Here is a 21083-nt window from a genome sequence, read left to right as displayed (position 1 = left end):
AGGGTGGTGGGGGTATGGAATGAACTTCCGGCAGAGGTGGTAGAAGCGAGATCAATGTTAATGTTCAAGGAAAGATTGGATAGGTATGTGGACAGGGGAGGTGCTGAGGGTTATGGACCAAATGCGGGTCGGTGGGACTAGGTGGGAGAAGATGGTCAGCATGGACTAGTAGGGCCGAACTGGCTTGTTTCTGTACTGTAAATGGTTATATGATTGTTGGATTGGGCACTGTGGGATTTTGGAAGAGGTCAGTGTTTTCAGTGGCTCTCGGGATCTCTGAGCTATCATATTTACTCGTGTAATAGTTGAGCTTTTTAGGCCAATTTTTCGGGTCAAATTGGGAGGGTGTTGACTTTTAAGTAAATCATACATCTGAGGGGAAAATATTCATAAAAAATTCAAAAGTATTGTCGAGTTTTGGGACCAATTTTTCAGGTCAAATTTGGGGGGCTGGGGTGTACTACTTTTGACCACAGTAAGTACCTACGTCATTCAAAGTGTCAGGAGCTAAGATGACTGGGTGAGTCCGCTTTGGAGTGTCGGGAGCTCGGATGGGCATGGGTCATACACAAAACACGCAATTCTTTTGCCAAAATGGGAGGGGGCAGAGTCGACTGTTATACCAGAATATACGGTAGTAATCTGAGGCTAGGCTGGACAAGGCTTATGCTTCAGTTTTCAAACAGAAATCAGGATTAATTTTAAAACTGTGGGAACAAAACTTTTCTATTTAATGCAGTGATCAGGTGGGGTTAGTATTATCATCCTCCCAGAGTTCCAGTGCAGCAGCTGAGGCTGAAGAGCACGGACCTTCAACATCGTCAACATCTCTCCGAATTGTGAGTAGGCCATGTGGAGTGCTTGGCATATTGTTTATTGCCGGTCTCGCAGTGTCCATAGGAGGTAAAGATATATTACTAATGTTTTAGGCCTGACCCCTTCAGCAAAAACAAAGGAAGGTATCTGAATAAAGGCAGGACCAGTTTTATTTTTCAGATGACTTCCTGTTTTTTTTCGCTGATATCTTTACCTCCTTTAAAGGATAATGTACCTTTACCTCCTCTGGACGCTGCGAGACCAGCTGAGTTCCTCCAGCATTTACTGTGTGTTTTTACCACAATCCCAGCATCTGCAGACTTCCCCTGTTTCATTGCTCTGAGTTGTGCCTCTTCCCTCAGGAGTGTCCTGCAGGAATGGACGGATCCTATTTGGTGGTTGTTGGCAGTTTCTTCCTCTTCCAGATTCTCTTTCACCTGATTACTCCGCGCCTCTCGGCTCTCCTCAGCCGGGGATACAGAAACCTGCAGCAGGCACAGAAAACGGAATGGCACTCCAGGTACTTGATCCCTGCACTCTGCGAGGCAATGCAAAGGTCCAGATAGATTATCAAGGGTCCATCTTCTCTGGCTGATTTTGTTAGTCCTTATTTGTCTGCGACAGCTACTCCAGGTCTCCAGGTGAACTCCCACATGTCTGCGAATGTAAATGCACATGACCTGCAAGATCTGGATTTTTTTTTCAATTCTGGACTTGCTCCTTCCCAGTTAATAACCATGGGTTAATTTGGCTGTCTGCATTTAACACTATCCCATATCCAGGGAGGACTAGTAGATTGTGGCTAGAAATCCCCATAATTTCTGTTCTTCCTTCAGTCATCTGGAATGTAAAGCTAACAATGAGAAGATGCAGGAACTCAGCAGATCAAGATTATTTTTATTGTCATGTAATAAAACAAAAACTATAATATCACACGAAATTTCCTCTCATCTACCATAAGGCAAAGTTTCGCCATCAGCAGAAATTGCTCAATGTCCCTTATAGTCAGAGAAAGAGAAGCAAAAGAGAGTCCCTTTGGAGTCACTGAGTGTCCATGGATTAGCCTCCAGAGCTCCCGCAACCATACAGACTTTAGTGCAAACTATCGGCAACCCGAGCTCCAGATCTGATCCTCCGACACAATTAGGAAGTCCTCGGCACCCTCTTACATCCTGATCCTGATGCATGGTACCCCTTCAGCCGATCTCCGGCTGTCCGCAGCCTGGTGCTAGTCCCTCCCTCCCTCCCTCCTCAACCCTTCCTGTTTCTTCTTTAGGACGTTCATTCAGTCCCTCAGTTGGCTACCCTAGCCTCCACAGGATGATCTCTCCTCCAATCACCTCCAGCTTCCTCTTATCATTGAGCATACCCAGAGAAGGTAAACATTTGTGAATGCAGCTGAGTAGATCCATTATCAATGTGCAGAGGAAAATCATTCTGAGCCAGGGTTGCTAAAGTCACAGGATCATTATCCTCTCAATAACAGACCTGCCAGAAAGAAGAGAGAACTGGCACCTTCAGCATACACACTTATCCAGTCCGCATGTCACAATCTAACCCAAGATCTCCTGGAATGATTACCCACTATTGCACTCCATTTTCACCGTTTCTCTGCAGGTGCGTTTCCACGGTCCATGCTCTTATAGTCGGAGGTCTGGCTATGTACATCCTTTGGTTCGATGACAATGTTAACAGAGACCGGATCTGGTAAGAAGCGAAAGTCAAGGCATGGACCTTGAAGTAAAATCTGCAACATCTAAAGTGTGGGGGCCCATGGAATTGGATCCCTTGGCAAGCACCAAAGTCAGGCAGCTGGTATAAAGGTGGCAAAAAACAAGGCCTCTGGTAGGTGCTTGGTCCACCAATGCTGGGTAGAGTTGGGGTGGGGGATGTGGAACAGCCCTGGTTCAAGATGGTGGAACAAGTGTAATGCAATATGTCCCCTGTCAAAGATTCAAAATTCCTTTTATTGTTCTGCCAAAGTAGAGAGCATGTAATATTACTCAAACTTGTCTTCTGCCTGAAGTAAGGCAGACAAAGAGTTTCCATTAATGTTGCCTGGCAACCCTTACAGTAAGAGAGAAAGAAAAGCAATGAGAGCTCTTTCAGAGTCACTGATTGTCCATGGATGTGCTGGGTATTGCTGGTAGTTTTCCCTCTATAATTTTCTCTCTCTATGATGCCATGTTTAGTATCCTTCCCTGCCATATCCCTTTTGATGCAATATTTTTAAAATTTAATTTATAATTTAGACATACAACAAGGTAATTAGCCCTTCTGGCCCACAAGCCCATGCCGCCCAATTGAACCCAATTGACCTAGAACCCCTAGAACATTTTGAATGGTGGTAAGAAAAACGGAGCCCCTGGGGAAAAACCCACGCAGACAAAGGGAGAACATACATGCTCCTTATAAACAGCACGGAATTTGAACCCCAGTCCCGATTGCTGGCACTGTAATAGCATTGCGCTAATTATACCGCCCAATTTCTCCTCCTCCATGACATTTCGAGGCTAATATGGTCAAAATTTAATCCTTGGTGTATAATTGTTGTTTTAGCCACATCTTGTAATGTATTTGATTAATTTCAAATCTGAGGTTGATAATGTAGTAGAGTTGCTATTTTGGAAAAGACTTACAAATATTTATTGTGTCTGACCATTCCTGACAGGCTGAGAACAGTTTTTCTCTTTTCTATTTGCAGTTACGAGTTGGTTTCAGCTGTCACTCAAAGAATGGAGTTTTAAACCAATGCCAGGGTGGTAGTTCTGGAATTGAAACTATTGAGGTCCCACATGCCTTTTGTCTACCTGTGCTCTTTGGTTCAGTTTTCCCTCTGCTCCACTGGTTCAGATCTCTCACTCTCTCTCACTCTCCCCACCCACCTCCCCCTCTCTATGTCTCTCTCTCTTTGTCTGTCTCTCTATGTATGTCACTCATCTCTGCCGTGCTCTCACGCCCTCACCCTCTCTCTCTCTCTTTGTCCTGTCACTCTCTCTCTCCTGTCACTCACTCACTCACTCTCTCTCTGTCTCACTCTCTCTCTGTCCTGTCACACACTCTCTCTGTCCTGTCACTCTCTCTCCTGTCACTCTCTCTCCTGTCATTTTCTCTCTCTGTCCTGTCACTCACTCACTCACTCTCTCTCTCTCTCTGTCTGTCCTGTCACTCTCACTCTCTCTCTGTCCTGTCACACACTCTCTCTGTCCTGTCACTCTCTTTCTCCTGTCACTCACTCCCTCTCTCTCTCTCTCTCTCTCTCTTTCTCTCTCTCTCTCTCTTTCTCTCTCTCTGTCTGTCTTGTCGCTCTCTCTTGGCTTGTGAGGATATCATGTCCCCATGTCTTGAATCCCAGATGCTGCCCACACCTCACAAGAAATTATTAGTTTCCCCCTACCCTTCGGTGGGTTTCTATGGATCAACGGCTCCTAGAATCCGAGCTCATAGACAAGCTAGCTTTGAGCAAAGCTCCTAGTCTGCGAGTTGCCATTTAATCTGCCTTGGATCACATGATATCTTAGCTCTCTTTTGAGAACCTTGGTCTTGTGATTGTAGATTATCTCAAAATTTTACATTGATTAATACAGCAACTGGCTGCACAGTTCACCCGAGTTCAGCACTTGAAATGTTAATCATCCGTTCCTTTAAGTGAATGCTAGAAATTGAAGGAGCAGGGATTTTCCCCGGAGCACTCATTATTTAATGCATTGCCACTTCTTTTCCAGGGAAGCCTACCTTGAGGTCGTTCTGTTCTCTCAGGCAGGATTTCTCATTGCTTCATTTTACTTGTTTGCCTTCATTGCTTTCTGTTTTCCTTCTTGTGTTTGACCAACTCTGTTGTTACGTGCTTTGTCACTTACTTCCAGTCTAGTCCCTGAAATTATACCCGATGGTCACTATTCCCATGAGATTCGGGTTTTCTCAAGCTCTTACTCCCGCCATCATCGCATGCTGTAAGCCACTCCACTTGTTCACTCACTCCACATTTAGTTGTCTTCACTAAGCATATACTCAATGAGAAGTATATATGCTCTGAGGATCTCCCCTGCTGAATTCTTCTGTGACATTGCTGATATCTAGATACGACTCTTGGTGATAAGGGGGCAACAAGCACAGGAGCCTTTGAAAACTGAAGCCTTTGCTCTTGTGTTTTACAGGGGGGATCCCAGGCTAGTGAAGGTTAACATAGCAATCGCTTCAGGCTACTTGATCAATGGTGAGCATTGGGCAAACTCCCAGCAAGTCTTTAGATCTGAATTTTTATTCCAGACATTTCTCCCTTTCAGGGTAGAGGCAGAATGAAACTCCTCCTTCACCATCCCATCATGCACTTCTGAGGTCGCCACATCATTGCATCAAGGTCACTGTTTGACCTGCTGAATTTCTCCAGCATTGTGTTTTTAAATTTTTCTCTAAACTGTTTCACCAAATACCCTGAGGGGACAAGAATAACACATTAAAAAAAGTTCTCTATGGGGTCACACACACACGAGACTGTAGATGCTGGAATCTGAAGCTGAACACAATCTGCTGGAGAAACTCAGTGGCTTAAGCAGCATCAGGGGAGAAAAAGAATGGTAGATGTTTTGAGGCAAAATTGTTTATCAAGATTTTATCAGTGTTGATGAAGAGTTTCAGCTTGATACACTGAGCATTCTAGTTCTCCCACTGATGCTGCTAGCCCTGTTGACTTCCTACAGCAGATACAGTAATGCTGTCTCTACATTGTCCCATCAAACACTCCCAAGTTAATGGTAGTACAGATAGATACATGCTAAAATTCACCAAAACACAGCCAAGGCAAGTAAACATAGATGCACAATCATACTAGAATTCAGAAGAATTAGAGGGGATCTTCTAGAAACATGTACAATTATGAGAAGCATAGATAAAATAGAGCAGGGATGGCCAAACCACAGCTTGTGAGCCACATGCGGCTCTTTATCATATACTATGCAGCTCATGGAAATATCTTGACTGAGACAGGAATCATACGAGCCGGTACTCAAATGGTAGTGTTAGTGGGCGTGGCTTGAGATTGAAATATTTGGTATGTATTCCGTATGTATGCGTGTAAAACTCGAGCCCCCTATATTTGGTCTCAGCTACCCACCTATTCGAGTTCCTGATGCCTCAACCACCATCTCACGCCCGGGCCCCATCTGCTTGATTTCTGCAGCTCCAGATGCCCCAACTGTGGACTTTCACCTAGGCCCAGCCGCCTGCCCACCTGGGTCCTGATGCCCCGACCACAGTCTCTCACCTACGTCCCAGCCATCCACCCACTCATCCGAACTCCCATATTGAACTCTGACTTAACAGTCAGTTCCAGCCACCTGTCCATCCAAGCTCCTGACAGCTCGAACACGGATCCTCCCCTCGTTCACCCACCCGTCTGAGTTCCCAACCCCCTGACTGCCAGGTCACGCGAGCTCCTGATGCCCCGATCAGGGACTTACCACACAGTCCCGGCTACCCGCCCGCCCCTCTGGGGTTACGACACCCTGACCATGGACTAACCGCATGGTCCCACCCATCTGAGCTCCTGATGCCCTGGACAACACAGATACTTACCATAGCAAAAAGTAGTATTCGTGTAATAGTCGACCCCCAAAAATTGGTGCACAAAATTTGACTATTACACATGTATATACAGAATCTCTCCTTTTTGGTAATTGAAACATACAAATTAGCTGTTTAAAAACTGCATACATGAATAAATATTATGTACATTCAATATTTATATACAATTTTTGTAACAAAATGTGGATTTAAGAGTAAAAACGTGTACGTAATATTTTTTCATGTCTTGCGGCTCTCAAACAACTGAAGCTTATCGAATGTGACTCTAAGTAAGTTTGGCCACCCCTGAGATAATGGTAGGTAAGTTGTTTCCACTTGAAGGTGAGACTAGAACTAGAGGATAGAGCCTCAAATTCAGGTTTGTAGATTTATAACAGAAATGAGGAGGAACTGCTTTTGCCAGAGGGTGGTGAATCTATGGAATTCGCTGCCCATTGAAGCAGTGGAGGCAAACTCAGTAAATGTATTTAAGACAAGGTTGGATAGATTTTTACATCATAGGGGAATTAAGGGATATGTGGAGATGAGCCTATCATCAGATCAGCCATGATCTCATTGAATGGCTCGACAGGCCAGATGGCTGACTCCTGCTCCTGTTCCCTACATTATGTTCTCTAAACTATCCCATTTAATATTCCTGGGGTAGATACAGCATGGGTCAGAAAGGTAGACATTCACAGATCCAGGCAATGGACTACCAGGTCTTCTATTGTCTCACCTCCTACCCTTCTTGCATCTGTGCCAAAGTGTCCTTGGGAAGAGAGTAATCGGTATCTACTGACTTTCTGGAAGCCTCTGGGATGAGTGGGAACTGCAGGAGTTAACTGTTGAATGCAAGGTGATCATTTTAATTTAAGTGTAGTTGAATATCCTAATTGGCATTTAAAATATGGAAAAAAAAACCATCAGAAATAAGAACAGAAATAAGCTGGCCCGTCAAGCCTGCTCCACCATTCAATGAGATCATGAGATGGGCTCATCTCCACCTCCCTGCCTTTCCCCCTTAATTCCTTTATTATGTAAAGATCTATCCAACCTTGTCTTAAATCTATTCACTGAAGTCACATCCACTGCTTCATTGGGCAGCGAATTCCATAGATTCACCACCCTCTAGGAAAAGCAGTTTCTCCCTATCTCTGACCTAATCTGTGTCCCCTAGTTCTAGTCTCCACCACCAATAGAAACAACTTACCTACCTCGATCTTATCTAAGCCTTTTTAATTTTGTATGTTTCTACAAGGTCTCATTCTTCTAAATTCCAGCAAGTACAGTCCCAGATGACTCAATCTTTCCTCATTGGCTAAAGCCCTCATCTCTAGAATCAACTTGGTGAACCTCTTCTGCACTGCCTGCAAAGCCAGTATATCTTCCTCAAGTAAGGAAACCAGAACTGCACGCAGTACACCAGATGCAGCCTCCCCAATACCTTATATAGTTGCAGCATAACCTCCCTGATAATAAGTTCAATCTCTCTGGCAATGAAGGCCAACATTCCTTTTGCCTTCTAAATAGCCTGCAAACCAACCTTTTGAGATTCATGCACAAGTACTTCCAAGTCCTTCTGCTCGGTGGCATGCTACAATCACTTGCCATTTAAATAATATTCTGATCTTCCATTTTTCCTTCCAAAGTGCATAACCTCACATTTACCATCATTGTGCTCCATCTGCCAGTCCCTTGCCCGCTCACTAAACCAATCTATATCTCTCTGCAGACTCTCAATATCCTCTACGCAATTTGCTTTTCCACCCAATTTAGTATCATTAGAAAACATAGATACACTGCACTCTGTCCTTTATTCTAGATCGCTAATGTGTGTCGTGAATAGTCCCCATTTGAGGGAAAATGTCCCCATAGGATACAGGCCAAAATTAAAACAGATACAGGGTAATGTTCCCTCTACATTGTCCATCAAACAATCCCAAGGTTCGAGCACAGAGAGTTCAGGGCTGAATAAGGCACTTGTTTCATCAGATGTTTACAGGAGGCCACATCTTGTCTAGCTATCTCTACACTGTCCCTTCAAATATATCTGGAGTAGCTGAGGCAGATTTTAAAGTACCATATTTGATGGCATACAAGATCCGTAGATCCATTTCAGCAGGGAATGTTAAAAATTTTCTTTAGTGTATTTACGGGTATGCATTTAAGCATTTAATGTTATTTAAATATGTAGCTACAATATAGCAGAAAAAAAACTTGGACAAAACTTGCAACTTGGACAACGGAAAAATCTCTTTAATAATAACATTGCTGTAATTTACAAGAGAAAACCAAAGCAACTTAGCTTTACCAGAAAACATTTTGCAAAAACATGCTGCTGTTGTCAGTCCTTGCACTTGTCCCGCTGTCCTGCTTTCTCCTGGTAGTCCGCTGTCGGTCCCCGCACTAGTCCCACTGCCCTGCTCTCTTCCAGTGGCCCACTGTCGGTCCCCACGCTGGTTCCACTGCCTTCTCTCTCCCAGTGGCCTGCTGTTGGTGTCTGCACTGGTCCCCACTGCCCTGCTCTCTCCTGGGATGATGTGTGCGGTGGTGGGCTGTCAGGGGGTAGTTGAGCGGTGGGACCAGTGGGCCACTGGGCAGGAGCGGGACAGTGGGACCAGTGCTGGGAATGACATCAGGCTGCTGGGAGAGTATCCTGACAGCCCACTACCAGCCCCCACATTGATTCCACCCACCCTGCTCTCGCCCCTGCCGCCGCCGACAGCCCCCAACGATAGATAGCAGTGATGCTAGTGAGTCACACAGTGGTGACGATGACCACTGTTGGCGTTACTCACCATTATCACCTTAATTTCAACTTCATATGTAAGACCCAGGGGATATCTTTGAGCTAATTTTTTGGAAAAAAAACTGGGTCTTGTATGCCATCTAATATGGTAACTCCTAACTTGAATATTGGCCAATACATAATCAGAGATTGTTCAAAATCTATTTTACCAAGTCTCATCGTGGTCTTTAACTTGCCTCGTTCTTATGGGTTGCTGGCTCTGTCCATGTTTCTAACATCCCCTGGCTCCCCACCTTACTTTCACTCTGGTCTCTCGCAGTGCCCACCTCCCACAGCTGCTCTGCTTGATGGCTGCAACCAGATCAAACCCCTGCTCTGATTGGCTGCTGGCTTTGCTTGCTTCACACTCCTGTTCTCATTCGTCATTTGCTTTGCTCACATAGTACTCTCATTTGTTGATGGCTTTCCTCACCTTTCATTGGTTGGTGGCTTTTGCACTTCACTTTCTCTCTGCCATGGATTGTTGGTGCTGCCTGCTTCATTCTCTTGCTCTCATTGGCTTTGTGCACTTGCTCTCATTGGTTGGCAGTGTGGCCCACATTTCACACACTTGCTTTCATTGGTTGCTGGCTTTCCCTGGCTTACACTCTCACTCTTATTGCAGATTTAGTGCTTCTCCTGTGGCACTGGAAGACATTAGGAGACAGGTATTTCATCAGCCATCACCTGGCAGCGCTCTATGCCTACCAGTACGTGCTGGTAAGTTGAGGGGCATACAGCTTTCCTCATCGATCTTCGGTGGGTTGCAGGAACAACCCCAATATTCTGACCTTGTCCCCATCTCGGATCATTTTTATCACCTCAGTTCTCCTTCACAGGCTCGAGGTCTTCTACCTTACTTTGCTAATTTCCGATTGATTGCAGAACTCTCCACCCCCTTTGTAAATCAGCGGTAAGTTGCCTTTCACTTTTGGACCATCTTTGGGTTTACGGGACAGGCCAGATTGCAGGAGCTCAGGGAAGCACGGGTTCAGAGAAACCTAGTGTGTGGAAAAACAAGTTTGACACGTTCCAAGAGCAGCAAGTCTGAACGCAGGTTAGTTAAACGGTGATCTTTATTTACACATGTAGGGGAGTTGCATCAGGGATAAAAGACGCCCATACTCTTGTCTCTTTCTCTCTCGCCAGATTGTATGACACACTCGCATCAAATGTAGCAACTACCCGATACTCACAAAAATATGATGCCCACCATCCCTTGATTCAGCGCAGACATGGCTCTAAACAAAAGTAAACTAGGGACAGCGATTTCTAGACACAATACTACAGCTGTCAACCCTTTGTCTGCGCACATCTGACCAATGACTCTCCAGCATTGCCCATGGTTCTCTACCTGGAGTGGAGCTAGGATTTGTCCCAGGGGAAGAAGAGACTGACGGTCCACACGTGGTGGGCTTTAAAGTGCCATTGGCTGAGAGTCAGGACCAGGTATGGGTTAGGTAATTAAAGGGGCCAGTGTCTAGGTGTGCACTAACCTGTGGATGAGGCTTGACCATGAGGTGGCCAGGTGAGGTGTCTTCTTACTAAGTACTCGCTGGTAGGGTCACATGATATACGTAATCCTCCATAATACCTATGCCTTTCCTTTTCTGACTGAGATTTCAATTAAAACCTAAAGAACTTTTTAATATTGCTGTTAGAATATGCTCCAGCTCATATTGAATAGAATGTTAATCGCCATGATCTATTCCACTCACACAAGGATTCTCCAACAACTTGCACTCAAACAGCTCCTGCAATCTGTTAAACTGCCAGTCTATGGAGTTGGGGAGGGGATTCTATTGTATCTCGGAGAAAAACCAATACAGCATATACTGCCAGGCATTTTCCTACAGTTAGATAAGAACAGAACCAGATGGGGGAATGGTCCACTCAGATGGGTAATAAAGGGTAGCCATCAAGACGAAGGATGGGCAAAAAGGTGCATCCTGGTCACGGAGATAACATGTTGAAGATTCTGTGCACTCAAAGTTGTCCCTGAAGGCAGGTGGGGTGACAGAGACCGTCGGTGTTTATAGTGGAAGTGAAATGGGTGAGATGGGTAGTGAGATGGAGCACGCAAATGAATACATTGTGTTTCACTGCAGATGGTTCTTTGAGGTTCTGGGCTTTCCGCGGAGTACCAGGCTGGTGCTGCTTAATGGCATGGCCATGTCTGTCAGCTTCTTCCTTGTCCGCATCGCTGTTATTCCATCCTACTACCAGCAGGTGGCTTCCAGCTTCGGCACAGCTGCCTTCTACCGTCTTGGCTTTGGACCACAATGTGCATGGATCACATCTAGTGTTGCCCTAGATATTCTCAACACAATCTGGATGTACAAAATTGCCAGGGGCTGCTGGAAGATTCTCTTCACATCCCAAAAACATCGGAAAACTGAACACAGTACAAGTTTCCAGCCACATTGCCCAGGCTTAAAAAAGCAAGACTGACCTGCTTATACATTGATCACTCATTTAATCAGTGGCAAATCAGCACTAGTTAAAAATTAATTCAAGAGTCTCAACTATAATATTTAAATCCCGCAAATCTGTAAATGTTGGTATTCCCAAACATGGACACCAGGGCAACTAGAGATGACATTGATTCTGTGATTACTCTCACATTTTCATTCTAGAATACTCAGATTCCGCCTGTTCCTTGACTTACTGAGCCTCCGGATGAGAAGTACCTCATTTACCAACAGGACCGTACTGTAGACCTTGCTCCCCTACCACCCCACCAAGTGCCAAGGGCTTAGCACCCCAAGCCTAGCACTCAAGACTTTGTGCTCCTTCATCAGCCCAGCTGTGCCAACCAGGACAGGGGATAGATATATTTGCAGACCAGGAAATATTGCTTTGCCCGTGGGCCTTATCTCTCTCCTAAACACATAGATTGAGCTCTGCTCCAGGACACAATCTAAAGTCAGATTTTATCTGAATGATATATTATCACAACTTGGGGCAATAACCCTGTCCCCTTGCCCATCTGATGGATATTTTTTGACCATCTCGTAGTGCAGTGCCTCCCCTTCACATTTCCAGAACTCCCGCCATTATTGTTTCAAGCACTATTTAAAGCTTGTGAGGTTTTTGCTTCCCTCATTGTTTCAGGGAGAGACTCCATTTTTGGCCTTTCAGTGGTGAATGATATCAAGGCATCATTGCCCTAACCACCAATCCATTCGCAGCTGACATGTTGAGCTGCGCACGCATACTGATTGTGTGTCCTCAGTGACCAATGTTGCTTTATGACCAGCTTTTGCAGATTTTCCATTTTCAACTTGGTTGGTGAAATGTAAGGGATGAACTGAATCAGTCTCTCGCATTCAGAAGAGCACTAACTATCTTCTGATGCAATATAATTTAATCGGGGTCAACACGGTCAAGTAATTTATACATCATATCCATTGAATTTTTAAGCAGGTAGCTAACATGATTGGTAAAGGAATGCCTATAGGTGTTATTTTCTTTATAATGGATTTCTGGAAAACATCAGTGAAGGTTTAACAGAAGAAATTGTTCAGTAGGGTGGCACGGTTAGCACAGTGCTGTTACAGTGTCAGCGACCCGGGTTCAAATCTGGCACTGTCTGTAAGTTTATAAGTTCTCCCTGTGTCTCCGTGGGTTTACTCCGAGTGTTCCGGTTTCCTCCCACCTTCTAAAACTTATTGGGATTGTAGGTCAATTGGGTGTAGTTGGGTAGCACGGGCTCATGGGCTAAAAGGACCTATTACCGTGCTGTATGTCTAAATTTAAAAATAAAAATGTAAGTGGATGGAATTAGAGGTGGGGTAAAAATGAAGGAGTAGGAACTCAGTGATGTAACTTGTGTAGGTTCTGTGCTATGGCTCCAGGAAAAGGAGTTAAGACTAGAACAGAAAGTTGCAAAGAAAATTGGTCAATTAATTGAAATGGGAAATCCTGTGGCAGATCGGTTTCTGTGAGACCATCCAGTCCACACCTGAGGTGGATCAGAAGTAGTTTTTTTTACCCAATACTGAAAGCAAAGTAGATAAGGCAAGGCTGTTGCCCATGGGGGGGGGGGGGGGGATTCTTGGACAAGATGGCATAACTTCAGGATAAAAGGGCATCATTTTCAAACAGAAATGTGGAAACATTTCTTTAGCCAAAGGGTTGTGAGTCTATGGAACTTGTGGCCACGGGCAGCTGTGAAATCAAGGTTGTTGGATGTATTTAAGGCAGAGATTGACACGTATTTGATTAGTCAGGGCGTCAAGGGTTACAGGGAGAAAGCCGGAAGATGGATTAGCTCATGATTAGAATAGAGGAGCAGATCTGATGGGCCGGCTTCTACTCTTGTATCTTGTGATCAAAGACCTGTGAGAGAACAAAAATCACTAAAAGTTAGTAGACAGGAACCGAATTAGATAAACACTAAAGGAGCATTGGTCTTTAACTCCGGAGGGAAGCTATGCTCCAGATTTGTTGTTTTTGGGGGGGAGGGGGAGTGGGTGTAGTATTCACTTCTTCAAACTACAAATTAGCATGGGAATGTTCCCTTTCTCCGTGAATAACCTCCCACTCCTTCCAAAATTCCACCCCATCCTAAAAACCTTCATGTTGACTAGTTCATGTGACAAACTTTCTCCTCCAAGTTCCTTGAATCTGTTGTTCTGTTCTCCATTCTTTGCTCATATCACATGGAGATCCCCATTATTCCTTTGGCTTCTGTAACCAGTATCATACGACTTTGAAACCAGGGACACTCAAGAAAGAATAGGTGGCATGTTTAGCACAGCACAGCCACAGCACTAGTGTTTGAACTGTACGTTCTCCCCATGTCTGCAAGGGTTCCCTCCGAGAGCTCTGGTTTCCTCCCACCATTCAATAACATATCGGGGGTTGCAGGTCACTTGGGTGTAGCACAGACCCGTGGGCTGAAAGGGCCTGTTACCCTGATGTATGTCTAAATCAGTGGTTCTCAACCTTTTTTTCCACTCATAGGTGCTCTGTGGTTAGTCAGGGATGACTTAAGCTAGTTTGTGAGTGGGAGAAAAAAAAGTTGAGAACCACTGCACTAAAATTAAAATTTAATGTAAATTTAAGTGCCTTTGTAACAGGCAAACAATTTGCCCTGACAAAGCTGAATTTCAGCACCTTCTGCATTCCCTGCCTCATATAGAAACATAGAAGATAGGAGCAGGAGTAGGTCATTCGACCCTTCGAGCCTGCTCCGCCATTCAACGAGATCATGACTGATCTTAAAGTTCAGTACCCCGTCCCCGCCTTCTCTCCGTAACCTTTAATACCCTTATACTGAAGAAATAGATCTAATTCCCTCTTAAATAGATTTAATGAACCTGCCTCTACTGCCCTCTGTGGCAATGAATTCCACAGATTAACCCCCCTCTGGGTAAAGAAATTCCTCCTCATCTCGGTCCTAAATTGTTTGCCTATTATCCTCAAACCATGGCCCCGGGTTCTGGATTTTCCCATCATTGGAAACATCCCATCTGCATCCATTCTGTCCAGTCCTGCCAGAATTTTATATGTCTCTATGAGATCCCCTCTCAATCTTCTAAACTCCAGGGAGTACAATCCCAATTTGCGCAATCTTTCCTCATATGTCAGGCCACCTTCTTCTCATGACCACTTGATGCATTTGCCTTGTGTGATTTAATCCTCGATGACTTCACGTTTTCAACACTTCCTTAACAATATCATTATTCTCAGAACAATCTGGAAGTGACCCCATGATGATATCTTTAGGTCAGTTTCCAAAGTTGTTCTGACCACAGGTGCTGCCACCTCTGCACCATCTCCCTCCATCTTGTTTACTTGTCTATCATGCAGTCATAGGTAAGATCCAACTTTGTCCAGCACACTGTACAGTGCCCCCCCCAAAAAACTGCCAGCCCAAGTCACCCTCCTGCACACAAACCTACTGTTTCCACCTACAGTAAAAACGCACAGATGCTGAAGGAACTCCGCCGGTCTCGCAGCATCCATAGGAGGTAAAGATATATTACTGGTGGTTCGGGTCTGAACCCTTCTTCAAGGTAGAACAAAAAAAGGAAGACGTCAGGATAAGGACTGAAGAATGACAGAGGGAGGATTCCAGAACATCAGAAAGTGTTAACTGGATATGATCTGAAGAGAGGTGAGAATTGATTTTGGCTCTGTGGAAGGAAAAGGGGAGAGGGAGAGAGAGAGAGAGAGCTAGGAAAAGGTGAACAGGGTAAAGAAGGGGGATGGGTGGTTTAATGGAAACCGGAGAAGTCGATGTTAATGCCATCCAGTTGGAGGGATCCAGAGGGAAAATTAGGTACTCATTCTGGCAGTGCATGAGACCATGGAGGCATATCAGAAAGGGAATAGGATGGGAAACAACTGCATGCACAAGCAGTATTTTACATGCACAAAAGACCAGCAGCACTGAAGAGGCAATGCACCCAAGATGAACAACATTGTGACCAGAATAGGTATTGATTCGGGAGCGAGAAATAAGAGCTGGAGTTGGCTACCTAGCCCATCGATTCTACTCCGCCATGTCTGATCTTGCTGAGGACTCAGCTTCACCTACCTGCCTTTTCCCCAGAATTCCCCTACTAGGTCAAAAAAGACATAGCAATACATTTAATGAGGCAGTCCCTGCGGCTTCATGGGCGGAGGATTCCACAGATTCACTACTCTCTGGAGAGAACAGTTCCTTCATGTATCTGTCCTAAATCTACTCCACCAAATCTTGAGGCTCTGCCCTTTAGTTCTCGTCTCACCTGTGATCTTATTGAATGGCGGAGCAGGCTCGATGGGCCATTTTTGGCCTACTCCTGTTCCTACTTCCTATGTTCCTAGTAGAATCAGCTTTCCTGCCTCTATCTTGTCTATCTCTTTCATAATGGTATATCAATTCTAGCAGGTATTGTCCCAGGCAAGTTAATTATTCCTCGTAGGCTAATGCCTTCATCTCTGGAATCAACCTGCTGAACCTCCTCTGCACTGCCTCCAAAGCCAGTACATCCTTCTTCATGTAAGGAGACCAGAACTGCACACAATACGACAACAGTCAGCATTGGCCAGGAAAGAGTGGGCAAAGGAGTTAAGGGTTATGGGGATAAGGCTCGAAAGGGGTACTGATGGTAGTGATCAGCCATGATCTGTAAAATGGCAGTGCTGGCTCAACGGGCCGAAGGGCCTACTCCAGCTCCTATTGTCTATTGTCTATTATCTTTCCCACTTGAACCCTGACCAAGTTTGTTCCTCCCTACCAAGAGCTTTCAACTTACTTTTTAATCAAAAATGTACTTCATTCACAGTAAATCATTTAAAGAAAACCATTCAAAGTCTCTTTCCACCCTCAGTCTTTTATCTACATTCCCATCACTGTTCATTGTTACACTGTGACACCTCATCGGATTCCCCCCTCTTGCTTGAGGGGATTTCCCCTCAGTCTCGGCCCCTCAATGCTTGGTGACAGAAGGACTCTAAACTGTGGTCCTTCTCACATTGCCCTTGCATTGGCTGTGCCAAGCCTCAGTTCGTCCCTCAGCATGTGCTCCTGCAGCCTGGTATGTGCCATTCAGCAGCTGAAAGATTAATATGGTTTGGGCATCACCAAGTTGATGGTCTTCCAACAGTTCTGGATGTTTGTCTGTGTGTGTGTGTGTGTGTGCGTGTCCCCAGGAACAGCACGTAAAAGCACAGTCCTCTGCTGGAGATGAACCATCACAAGGCCCCTTCATAATCTTTGTGAATCTGCCTTCTGCAGAGAGGTGGGCGACAGTCCCCACTCCACCACAGCCATCTCAGGGACAATGTGTGTTGTGGGTGATGTTCCAGTTGTAAAGGAAAGGTCTGAGTGGGAGGACCAGGCCAATTCCTAGTGCTTATTCATGAGCACTGGAGATGAGGTGTTCTGCCAGTTGAAGAAGACCATTCTCAACCTTTTGTTTTTTTGGCTCTGGACCCCCTCCTTTCTCTTCTTAAAGTTTGTGGGCCCTCTTCCCTTTTAAACATTCATTTTTTTTCTGTACTTTCGACTGCATTTAAAAAATTGTTTCATGAGGAAAAAATAAGATTTTTACTTGAATGTGTGGTGGCCCCCACTGAGAATGACTAATCCAGACGATAAGCTCTGAGAACCACTGGACTCATCTCTCAGTGCCTGATGGACTGTGGTCAAAGGTGTTTGTCTGGAAAAACTTTTCCAACCGGATAGGAAGTTCTTGCAACTGTTATATTGATAGTGACTTCTGTTCTTTACGGAACTTTCTCATACTTCTACCCTGACAGTCACATTTAGTTCTTTGGACTGTACTTGGTTAATTTATTAAAAAGCTTTACGGATCTTTATCTCTAAAAGTCCCGTTGAGAAAAGTAAACAGCCCACCCTTTTTAATCAATCTTCAAAAATAACGCAAGATGGTTCCTTGAGTTCAGTTCATCAGCTCATCAAGCTCCGGGAATAAGTCTTTCTCTTGCATTCTGTCCTACATGCACCATGCAGCAAGAGCTAATTTACCTCAGGCAAATGGTTTGAATTTGTGTAAAACGAGAAATTCTGCAGATGCTGGTATCATGTGCAAGACCCAGTAGGGCTGGATAAAGTTAGCCCAATGGTTTTCCACCTTTTTTTTTCCATCCACATATGTAAGTATTCCCTATTGCCATCGGTGCTCTGTGATTAGTAAGGGATTGCTTAAGGTGGTATGTGGATGGAAAGAAAAAGTTTGAAAACCAGTTTTAATTGTCCCTAATTGACTCATTATGTGCACGGATTCATTTTTAAAAATATTTTATTTAAAATTTTAAAATCACATAACATTAGTTACTACATATTAATACAGATTAGTCATTTATATATTAAAAAATCCCAACCTCCCTCCTCCCTTCCCCACCTACAAAGAAAGTAAGGAGATTATCATCTACTACAATCACATTTAAACTTCTTGGCTGCAGGAACAGTGGCACCTATCAGAGTGGACAGAGAGATCAAATTTTAACACCAATAGTTTTCAAATAGGGGCTCTAAACTTTCGTAAAGAAAAAATATTTATCTCTTAAATTATCTGTATTTTTTTCGAAAGGAATTCAGGCTTTAATTTCATTATGCCATCTTTTCGAACCTTAAGCCGAGTCAGATTTCCATGTAATAGCTAAACACTAAACAGCCAGGGACAAATGCAAAAATTCAATTTGATACATAGTCAATCTCAATCTTAAAGCTATCGACTTAATACCTCCTAATAAAAGCAACAATGGGTCAAAAGGTAAATTCATTTTTAATACCCATTCCAAAAATGATTTAATTTTCAACCAAAAACTTTTAACCTTAGGACAGATCCACGTGCACGGTTTCAGAACTCCAAAGAAAATGGGCCTCCCCCCTCCCACCATTTAATTCCAGTGCCTGAATATTTTCTCAAGCAAAATATTTCAGTAACAATTGGGTCTAGAGCAATGATTCTCAACCTTCCCTTCCCACTCTCATCCCACCTTAAGTAATCCCTTACAGAGCACCGATGGCATAGGGATTACTTAAAGTGGTATGTGAGTGGAAAGAAACAGGTTGAGAACCACTGAGTTAGCCAGTCATGCAGCATTTATAGGAAGTAAAGGGTTAACCAACATTATTTCAGGCCTGAGCCCTTCATCAAAGTGTGAGCAAAAAAACAGGCAGGCGCCTGAATGAAAAGATGGGGGGTGGAAGAGGGAAGATGGGTCGGGTTTTGAATGTGGAGTGTGTACCAATGAAAGGCAGGCATCATTGTTTTTTGAGTGGCTGTAGACTCTAATTGAGCTGCATGTGGATTGAAGCTGTACATAGATTAGGTATAGGATTCTTGAAACAAATAATTTAATTTGGAGCAATTAGGGGTTTCAAAAAGAAAATGAAGAGGCCCTTGAGAACCATAGAGAAAGAATGGGCAGTTTAGAGAGCAAAGGCCTCAGTGCAGAGAACCAGGTTCAGGCCCTAGCCTCTCGTACGATCGAACTGGAGTTCACACGTTCTTTCTGTGATTGTGTGGGTTTTCTCTGGGTGCTCCAGCTTCTTCCCACATTCCAAAGATGAATTGCCTGCTGTAAATTACTTCTAGTTTGTTCGTAAATAGGTAACAGCCCCATTCTCTCTCTCATCCCTATTCTTTCTCCTCCAGTTCACCACCCCTTTTCCTCTGCATTCACAGAGCCACCCCCCCCCCCCCCCCACTGTTTTCCACTTGTGCCCTCCGTCCCATATCCACTTCTTACCTCCTGGCTGTGGGACTGTGCTCCTCCCCCCTCCCACCATTTAATTCCAGTGCCTGCCAACATTTTGCTCATTTCTTGATGAAGGCCTCAGACCCTAAACATTGGTTATGTATCTTTGTCTTTGTTTTATAAAGTATGCTGTGTGAACTGCTGAGTTTCTCCAGCGTTATGTTTTTACTACAATCACTGTGCTTGCAGACTATCATGTTTCACTCCATAGTTAACAGGGAATGGGTTTGCTCTGTCAGCCAGTGATGGTCAAAATGGTCTCACTAATTAATTAGATGTCATGATGCACCTTAATGATTCCAATATTATAGCAAGATTTCCCATGTTCCTGCCTCAAATGTGTAAGGGTTTAGATATGCATAATGAACCTGGCCATAAGAATTGTTTCATGTTATGGATCATGTATTACACAGAAAGGAAATGCTCCAAGTTGCTGTCTTTTGTACTGGGGTTCTATGATTAATTGAATAAAGTTATTTGAGATTGAATTTTGTTGAGTTCGTTGCTGTTTTAGAAACATTCAGATAGATCAGTGACTGATTCCTGAGGACCAGTGGTTTCTCAGTAACTTGCTCCTGCAGAATTTCTGGGTGTCAACAGCTCTAAAGATCTGTCATGGAGCCTCCATGCTGATGCGCTCACGAAGAAGGCTTGCCAGTGGATATACTTCATGAGGGGGTTTGAGGAGATTTGGCATGACAGCAAAGACTCTTGCAAATTTCAATGCACAGGACAGGCAACTACAGAGAGTTGTGAACGCAGCCAGAGCCATCACGGGCATCAGTCTTCACTCCATCGAGGACATCTACAAGAGTTGGTGTCTTAAAGCAGCCTTTATCCTTGTGACCTCTTCACGCTGTTACCATCAGGAAGGAGGTGCAGGAGCCTGAAGACAAATACCCAACGACACAAGGACAGCATCTTCTCCACTGCCATCAGGGTTCTGAATGGACAATGAATCACCGACACTACCTCACTTTCTCTACTTTTGCACTAATTTATTTATTTTTAATGTAATTTATAGCAATATTTGCCCCTGTGATGCTGCCACAAAACCACAAATTTCATGATAATAAATTCTGATTCTACAGTCTGAATGAGATCATGTGACAGTGGGATATGGCCCTGACATGGATGAAGCTGCAGTGAAGCTACGGTCTGCAGCAGCTAACCTGAGCCTGGGCAGCAATGCACACATGCCAGGATGCATGTGGGATATAACCAAGCTACTGTTCTGAACAGTCTTCACCAATTTGTCTCAATAAGAGTGGAAGGTTAGCGAATGACACATGAAGCACTTCCAGTTGAAAGGAATTATAAACAGAAATTAAATTTCTCCCGCATTAGGAAACATGTCAGAGAAAGTACCAAGGGGAACAAAAACCTTTTAAACACTTACCAAATAGGGTAATAAATGTGATTTGTGGGTCACTCTTGCCCAGTAACATCTAGCAGGGGAAGTTTATCTTGGAATAGAAGAAGGGCAATGATCATTTACTTCTCCACCTTCCTTGACATCCAGGCACCATACCTCCCTCCAATGCAACACTCTGGCCCCTTTCACCCTTGTACCTTAAGGAAAGGCTCGAGCCCAAAATGTCAGCAATATATCTTTACCTCCTATGGACACTGTAAGACCAGCTGAGTACTTCCAGCGTTTCTGTGTGTTTTCACTCTTTCACCCTCTCCC

General features: G+C 44.2%; 1 protein-coding gene across 2 annotated transcripts in view; it reads left to right on the top strand.

Moving 5' to 3' along the window:
* LOC138758564 (TLC domain-containing protein 4-B-like) overlaps positions 1 to 19881 on the top strand; it is a 34302-nt gene extending 14421 nt beyond the window's left edge. Inside the window, exons 1-7 of one of the 2 annotated variants that reach the window (XM_069927663.1) lie at positions 746 to 839; positions 1179 to 1336; positions 2434 to 2523; positions 4974 to 5032; positions 9795 to 9889; positions 10009 to 10082; positions 11278 to 19881. In XM_069927663.1, the coding sequence (XP_069783764.1) occupies positions 1194 to 1336; positions 2434 to 2523; positions 4974 to 5032; positions 9795 to 9889; positions 10009 to 10082; positions 11278 to 11620 (804 nt within the window). In that variant the 5' untranslated portion in view covers positions 746 to 839; positions 1179 to 1193 and the 3' untranslated portion in view covers positions 11621 to 19881. Of the gene's footprint in view, positions 1 to 745; positions 840 to 1178; positions 1337 to 2433; positions 2524 to 4973; positions 5033 to 9794; positions 9890 to 10008; positions 10083 to 11277 lie in introns of those variants that run through there. The other variant, XM_069927662.1, reaches the window with a different exon arrangement.
* The last annotated feature ends 1202 nt before the right edge of the window (positions 19882 to 21083 follow it).

The sequence above is a fragment of the Narcine bancroftii genome, chromosome 3, assembly GCF_036971445.1.
Source record: "Narcine bancroftii isolate sNarBan1 chromosome 3, sNarBan1.hap1, whole genome shotgun sequence".
Lineage (NCBI taxonomy): Eukaryota > Metazoa > Chordata > Chondrichthyes > Torpediniformes > Narcinidae > Narcine > Narcine bancroftii.
The sequence above is the reverse complement of the archived record's forward strand: the minus strand, read 5'-3'. Positions and strand labels throughout refer to the sequence as shown.